The following is a 7,936-nucleotide window of genomic DNA, read 5'->3' on the forward strand; positions in this document are numbered from 1 at the left end:
AAGAAAAAAATAATAAAAATTTTATTATTATTATTCTAAAAAATAGTTAATCAAATGAAATTAATAATCTAATTCTTCTTATTATTAACTATTTTTATGAATAATAATGGTCAAATTCTTTTTTTTTTTTCTATGGGTTCCAAACAAACTCTTAGTTTGTATAGAGAGAAATTGTGTTACGCCTCTCCTCCTACTTTTTGTTGAAGGCATGGACCAACCTTCTCCACACACAATAGGAGGGTAGTGTCTCCTACCCTCCATCAGGCTTCCGACCATCTTGTGTCCAAAAATTGGAGAAGGGGAGAGAAGACCGATTTGACGTGGATAAGTTTTAACAGGAGGGTAGTGTCTCCTACCCTCCCTCATCGGGCTTCCCACAATCTTGTGTCCAAAAATTGGAGAAGGGGAGAGAAGATCGATTTGACGTGAATAAGTTTTTGTTGTTTGTCGACTGAATTGTATAAACCAACATAGCCCACCAAGTTTTCCCTTCCCCTAATTTTACATGTTTTAGAACCAAATAGGGAACTGAGACCGGTTGGACTTAATTTTTCATATTTTTACCATGTAACTACTTAAGCCACTTCACGTATGCCCATTATGATCAATAAAGTATGTTAATTAGTGTAATAAATTATGTTATTTGGCAATTCCGAAGTAAAAATATGTCTTTATTACAAAAAAAAAAAAGTTCTTACTTGATAGGGTGAAGGATCTTAACATGTGTTTAAGGTATGTACTAGTCTTAATTAAATCCTAAATAAGGGTAATATCTTGTTTACAAATTCTAGTAGTTTTTTTTCTTTTTTTTCGTAAGATAAGGCAGCATGGGCAACATAAGAAAGGATCTCTTAGAAATATTGGATAAGACCTTACTCCATATTTATGTTCTACATTGAAATTGGTTTTTCTTGTTACCATAGCCATAATTGTAGGCGACAATTTTATCCATTTTTTCTATTTATTTCAACTACCATAGAAGGATATATATGGAATACAAATCCTTCCTCAATTAATGATTTGGGTAATTTTTCCCATGGAATGAATATGAACAATGTCTATTTTGTACCTGATTATCCAAAAAATATTAAAGGATGCTCTGTACTTATAGAAAAGCCTCTAAAAGCAATAGGTGAGCATTTTGAAAGTCTTTTGCACTTGAAAATTCTAAATATACCCTCTTAGAGAGGAAAAAGGGTGATTTCCATCAAAATTCTTTATCTTCTCTCAAATCACTTGGCATTCCTACTTTGAATCAAGCTCCTCTACATTCTCTCTTGTACTAAAAAATTGGAAGCTTAGATTTCTCTAGGAGAAGGTTCTCTCTCCTTTAAGAACTATATAAGTTTTTCTTTTATTTTGTGTATTTTCACTTTCTTGTATTAAAGGTATTCTAGATCCTCAATCTTGAAGCGAAGAACTTACTAGATTTAGAATGTAGTTGTACAAAGTCTCTTGGGAGAGATTTGTTTTGTGTAATTGGACATTACACTTGGCTAAAAGAGAGTTGAAATATCTTTTGCATATTATTTCAGCCAATATAGCTTATCAATGGCATTTTCCCAAGCAAGGGTTCTTGGGCAGTGATTACCATTAGGAGGAACATTGTGAATAAAAAAAATGTCTCATTGTGGGGTGTGCTTGTTAATATTTGCCATATTTTATTTTACCACTCCAAGTACTTAATTTTTAATTTAAATCCTCAATTCACCCCCTCTTGAGAAGCCACCTTGGCCAATAAGAGTTTGTTTTCAGAAGTCCTAGTATTCTATTTGATGTAATCTCTAGATTCCTATTTGATGTAATGTCTAGAGTTAGTCATAGTTAAACTAGAAGTTTTTTATTTGATGTAATGTAGAAATTAATACAGAAGCTTGACTAGTGTAAAAAAACCTAATGCTTAACGCTTTAGTTTTTGTTCCTATCTTCTTTCTACTCGTTCTCCCCCTCTCTCCTTTGGTCTTCTCTTTCCTCTCGCCCTATTCATCCCCTAAAACTAAATTCCCTTCCTTGTCTCTTCTCATTCATGGCCCAACTTTCTTCTCATATATACTCTATCTCTTAAACTCTTTTCTACTTTTCTTCCCTTTTCTTACATCTTTATTTCCTCTAATTACCTTCACCTAATTTTTTTCAACCACGTAATCTCCCTCTTTCACTCTTCCTGTACACTTGGTTGAAGAAGATAGGATCTCCCTAAGAGGGTTCTATCACACCCAACAAAGAAAGGCAAAGTTTGAAAAGGAAAGAAAATGCGAAGTTCAAGAAAAGGCATGGAAGCAAGAAAACCAAATCATGAGAAGAAGGTTGTCTACACAAGCCATTGATGCTTGTATGACTCGTGTAAAAGCCACAAGCAGTAATTTAAGTAATAATGGAAGAACAACTGACCAATCATCACTTGATCGGATGATATGAGAAAGAAAGGTAATGGATTGATGTTGTACACCTAGCCAATTAGATGAGCAAGGTGTACGAAAGCTTGAAGAAAAAGAGTTAGTGCACAAGGTTGATCACCTGAACAAAGAATGACTAGGCAATAAAAGAAGAAAACATTCTGTTCGAAGTTGTTGCCTAGATGACCAGTTCAAATCAGACTGAACACCTAGAGAAGAAGAAAGATGTATTTATTAAAAATCAACCAACCAATCTAGAGTTGTCTAGACAACCATTCTAGTTGAGTTGTAGAACTAGATTGAAGGCTTCGATTTGGCCAAGATAGGTCTCCAAAATTTGCAAATGATCTATCAATGTGAGTAGCAACTCATTATGAAAATGTTAAGTATTTTTCATGATTTTTTCTTGAGACTTACTTAGGATTTGAAAAGAATACAAAGTCCCTTTTTGAGTTCAACGATTCAAATTTTGAATGTTGAAAACTCGGCTACTTAAGTCAATTTCGGCCCAAGATTTATTTCTCTTGACCCTTCAAGCAAAAACAGCCGCTCTTAAGTACTCTCATACTTTGAAACCAAATTGGTAGATTAGATTTACGCTTTTAAAAACCACCTTTTAAAGAGCTAAGTACTTCTTTTGCTACTACTTTGAAATCCTATTTGCTTAGCATGATTCTTGCAAGACTTAGCCACATTACTTTGAAGTCATAGTATTTGTCTTAGCAAGCAAATTTAAAATGGTGTTTAGATTGATTTGGATTTGTCTAGGGCATTTGAAGGGGTTGTTCAATATACTACTATTTGGGGGTTAGTTTTCAAAATCCAAGCATCATAGTGTCAATACTTTAAAAGCTTTTGTATCCTTGACCAATGTGCTTTTATTGTGAAAGCAATTTCAAGTTGAGGTGTTTTATGATTGCCCACATTTTAAAAACCAATCCAATTTACATCGACCTTAGATTTTGAAATCCGATCATTTAAGGACTAATGATATCTAAGGCTTTCATATAAATACAAGAGATATCAAGGGAAGGAGAGAAGAGAAGAAGGAGACGAAAACAAGAGAGAAGAGCACGTGGAGAGGAGAGAGAGATGTGATGAATTCCAAGAGGGGAATTGGGCTCAAGAGACTAGAGCTTGATGCTCTTTCTATGCCCATCGGGTTGTATTTATAGTTGTAGATGTCAAACGCCTAGCCAATAGGACTTCCCAGGAGGTCACCCATCCTAGTACTACTCTTGTCCAAACGCGCTTAACTTCGGAGTTCTGAGTCAGACGCCTACTCAATACAACCCAAAAGACCGATCTGTTAAATGTGGAAAGCTACCCCCTACAAGAGTGGACGGAACCACTCTGACACCCACCCCACCCATTCTTTACCGCCTCTCACAGGATTCGAACACGGGACATGGTGTGCCCAGCTCTGATACCATGACAACAGCTAGCCAATACACCCAAAAGACCGATCTGTTAGGTACGAAAAGCTACCGCCTACAAGAGTGGACGAAACCACTCTAACAGTAGAAAGATTTTTACAATGTCAATAATTCCCTTCGGGTTACACCTCTTGAGAGAAAAAAAGATTGTATATTATAAAGTCATGCCACTTCTTATTAAAGAGTTATCCTATTTACCATGATGCCACTCTACACATTCGAGTGTCTTTTAACTCTCCCCCTCAACCTAGTGCTTGCAATTTCGCTTTTTAAGGAATCTATTAGGAATTAGACACCTTAATTCCAAACTAACGAGAGAAATAATAATAATAGTGAAAGAAGAAAAAAAACAAGCACGAAAATACAACAAGATTTATACAGGTTCACCTCAAGGTGAGACTATGTCCTGTCTTTTGTCGATGCAATAATCCACTATAAAGATGAAATAGTTCACAAGAGAAATCGTTTCTCTAACCTCTTCGACCGTAATAGATGATGCTGCTTCGACGATAATACTCCGAGTGATAAAACCCTAACAACTGCTCCCCTAAATATAAAGAGAAAATTAGGGCAACCGGATTATAAGTGTGAAATCCCAAACTGTCTTAATGAAACAGAAGTCAATATATCGTGGGGGGTACCCCTCCTCTCCCCCCTCTCCACCAAACCCCCCCCCCCCCCCCCCCCCCCCCCCCCCCCCCTCGTAGATATTATAGTCACATAAGATTTGATTACCATGACACATGGAATTTTTCATTGTTGGTTACCTCTTTCTTTTCCTTCTACTTCAAATTCTCTCCTTCAAGCTGGGGATCTCTTTGTTCTTTACCAAGAGATTTAACTTACACAAAATAATGGTGAGAAAAGAAAAATCACCCCTAGCCTAATGAGAAACCTCCAACTTCAATTTGAAATGACCACTCAATTAAAAGCAGTCTTGCACATTTTAGGGCAATGAAAAAAGTCTACTCACTTTTTTAGGGTAGTTGAAAACACTTCATGGGTATACCACATGGAAAAAAATGAATTAAGTGGGTTGTTGTGCACGCTCCTGATGTTTGCAGGTAGTGGTTCTATATACATTACTCTGAAGTGATTTTAAAAGACACAAATTGAAGAAAGTACTTTAAGGAATTAAGGGTATGAATAAAAAAAATAATTACTCTCATACTTCAAACGGAAGGAGGTGTCCAATGCAGCCCTTCATACTTCCAAGTAAAAAGGAGGCACTTTTTGACCAATAGATGGATAAAAAGTGATCGAGTTTAACTCAGTGGAGATAAAAAAATAATTCCTTTATGAAAATGATTATTTTGGAAATTTTAAAAAACTACAATAAGAAAATCTTGAGATATAACGTAATAATGAAAACTTTCCAAAAATATATTTCTCATATAATACAATTACTTTTTAACACAACTTGTCCAATTTGGAAAAAAATATTCAAGAGAAAAAAATGAAATAAGGGAGATTTTAAAATTAGGGCAATCGGATTACAACTGTAAAATCCCCACACTACCCTTAATGACATAGTAGTCAATATATCATGGACCAACCGGGGGCTCCTCCCCCGAACCCCTAGAGTGTAAGGTGTTAATTAGGTTTCACAATTTAACAAAAGCCTAAGCTAATAACCTTTTCAAGTTAGATGAAGCCTTGGGAAGGCAAGACTATCTTCATCTAAAGTTGTTTGAGAGTAGCCCATGAGCTTGTGGAAAAGTTGTTGTAAAATCCTTTTGTGGGTCTAAACTACTACTTAGTTAGTTGTTGTATGCCTAAGGAAAATGCTTCATAGTTGTGTTGTTGTTGTAGATGAGAGATAAGTCCTTCTGTAGGAAAGTGATGTTGAAAATATCATTTTAGGTCTAGGTCTAATGTACCTAGTGAGTTATTGTCACAATCCTTGTTTGGGTCTTGGTAAGATTGCTTAGTTAGCTATTGAAAAATCCCCTTTGTGTATCTTTGTTGAACGACCTTGTTTGCTATTATATTCCTAAGTGAGGTTGAGATCTTGTAGATGATTATTAATGTCACTTGAGAGGAGTAAACTCCAATGTGGGTAACATTGTAATTGGCTTTAAAGAAAATTTGTTCTAAGTGCCATTTGACACTCAAGCTAAGTGAATTGTTAACTCCAAGGTGAAAGGTCCTTGGAAGTGGATTAAAAATAAGAAACATTGTTAATGTTTGTGTGGTCTTCTTTGATTTTGAAATTAATTTTTCACATCAAGTTGCGTTTAATATTATAAACACACCCAAGATTAAGAGAAACACTACAAAGGAGTTAAATATTATCCACAAAATTAATGATCCTATTCATCCCCCTCTAGGTTTGTTCGTCACTGGACCTAAAAAGAGCTGGAAATGCCCTTTTCTCTCTCATCATAATATGCATTCATATTTATTAATAAGAAATTGTTTAATTATGCATTTATTTTTCCATTTACCTGATTATCCATGAGTAAATTGGTAACCAAATGGATAATGGAATAGATTATTTGTTTCACGTGAAACCGGTAAAGGAATATTGTGTAATATAAATGGAATGGGTAACAAGATACACTTTACCTGTTATGTAACCATTCATACCCATTCATACCCTTCACCACTAATAAAATAATAATATTTACTTCATGAAGACAACATATTTTAATTTTGGTATTCTGACTCGCGAGTGAACTCAGAATTCAGGTTAGGATGGGTTGGATGAAGGTCAGACTCACGGTGTCTCTTTAGGCGAGCCTCCCCGTCCATCGACTGACCTTACAAGTCCGGACATGTAAGCTACAAGTTGCTTGTTTCTCATATGATTCTCACGTAATTTTATCTCACGAGATTGCATCCGCAATTGGCGAGGCTGTGCATCCCTACGTATTTCCCCCAAACGTATTTCCCCCAACGCTAATCCCAAGTCGTTTGCTTTAGGGCATCTGATCAACCTCTCCACAGGCGCAGCGATTCGACAGGGTTAGGGTTTTCATTTTTCTACCTCAGCGATCAGAAACAGCGCAGGAAAGAGAAAGACCCAGGGTCAGGGTTCTTATCTTCTTTTGCCATGCCGAAGAATAAGGGAAAGGGAGGTAAGAACCGCAAGAGGGGAAAGAACGAGGCCGACGACGATAAGAGAGAGCTAGTCTTCAAAGAAGACGGGCAAGAGTACGCCCAGGTCCTCCGGATGCTCGGCAACGGACGGTGCGAGTCGATGTGCATCGACGGTGTCAAGCGCCTCTCCCACATCCGTGGGAAGATGCACAAGAAGGTCTGGATCGCTGCCGGGGATATCATTCTCGTCGGTCTCCGGGATTACCAGGACGATAAAGCCGATGTTATTTTGAAGTACATGCCGGACGAGGCGAGGTTGCTCAAGGCCTACGGAGAGCTGCCGGAGAGCACGAGGCTCAACGAAGGTATTGCAGGTGGGCTCGACGAGGAGGACGACGGGGCCGGTGACGATTATATTGAGTTTGAGGACGAGGATATTGACAAAATCTAGGGGTTTGATTTTAATTTCTCTCTTTTGATTTTGACTATCTCGGAAAGAAGATGTGTGTTATCTTTGAGAGGCTTGGATTTGATCATGATATAACCATGAATTCATCAAACTCATGCTTTTTTCTTGCAGATTATGTATTGATTTGGTGTAGTATTTGTACTCATCAGGGGATACAAGTAAGAAATATCCAATTTGGATTGGAACAGTATATGACTTTATGTTTTATTGATTTTACCGGTTTATATCATGCATTTCAGAATCAGTTTCATTCTGTAATTACATCATATATTCCAACAAAAGAGATGCAAGACAATGACACAACAAAAGTAGCCTTCTCATAACTTGGCAAGCCTTTGTGCAAGCTCTTTGCACACGATGTAGGCCTACTCAATATCAAGACTTTGATTCTCTTCTTGCCAAATTCAAGCAAACCAGTTCGGTAAAAGATTACCAAATGGTCCGAGGTTGGGAAACTCCTAAGAGAGAATGGAATGTTTAGTGAATCACATCCATTTTTTGGAACACATCTAGGTAGTTTGCTGTATTGGAAGATTGAACCTGAAATTGTAGCCGAGATATAGGTACTTCATCCTTGAACCCTTATTGAAGCA

The 7,936-nt window shown here is 36.9% G+C and overlaps 1 protein-coding gene across 1 annotated transcript; it reads left to right on the forward strand.

Moving 5' to 3' along the window:
• The first annotated feature begins 6,748 nt into the window (after window positions 1-6,748).
• LOC137941565 (eukaryotic translation initiation factor 1A-like) lies at window positions 6,749-7,543 on the forward strand. The gene has a single exon (XM_068787034.1). The coding sequence runs from the start codon at window positions 6,888-6,890 to the stop codon at window positions 7,323-7,325; it is 438 nt and encodes a 145-aa protein (XP_068643135.1). The 5' UTR covers window positions 6,749-6,887; the 3' UTR covers window positions 7,326-7,543.
• The last annotated feature ends 393 nt before the right edge of the window (window positions 7,544-7,936 follow it).

Source organism: Aristolochia californica, unplaced genomic scaffold (genome assembly GCF_029961685.1).
Source record: "Aristolochia californica isolate CCGP_79_NKW_82.1479 unplaced genomic scaffold, dmAriCali1.0.hap1 SCAF_10, whole genome shotgun sequence".
Lineage (NCBI taxonomy): Eukaryota > Viridiplantae > Streptophyta > Magnoliopsida > Piperales > Aristolochiaceae > Aristolochia > Aristolochia californica.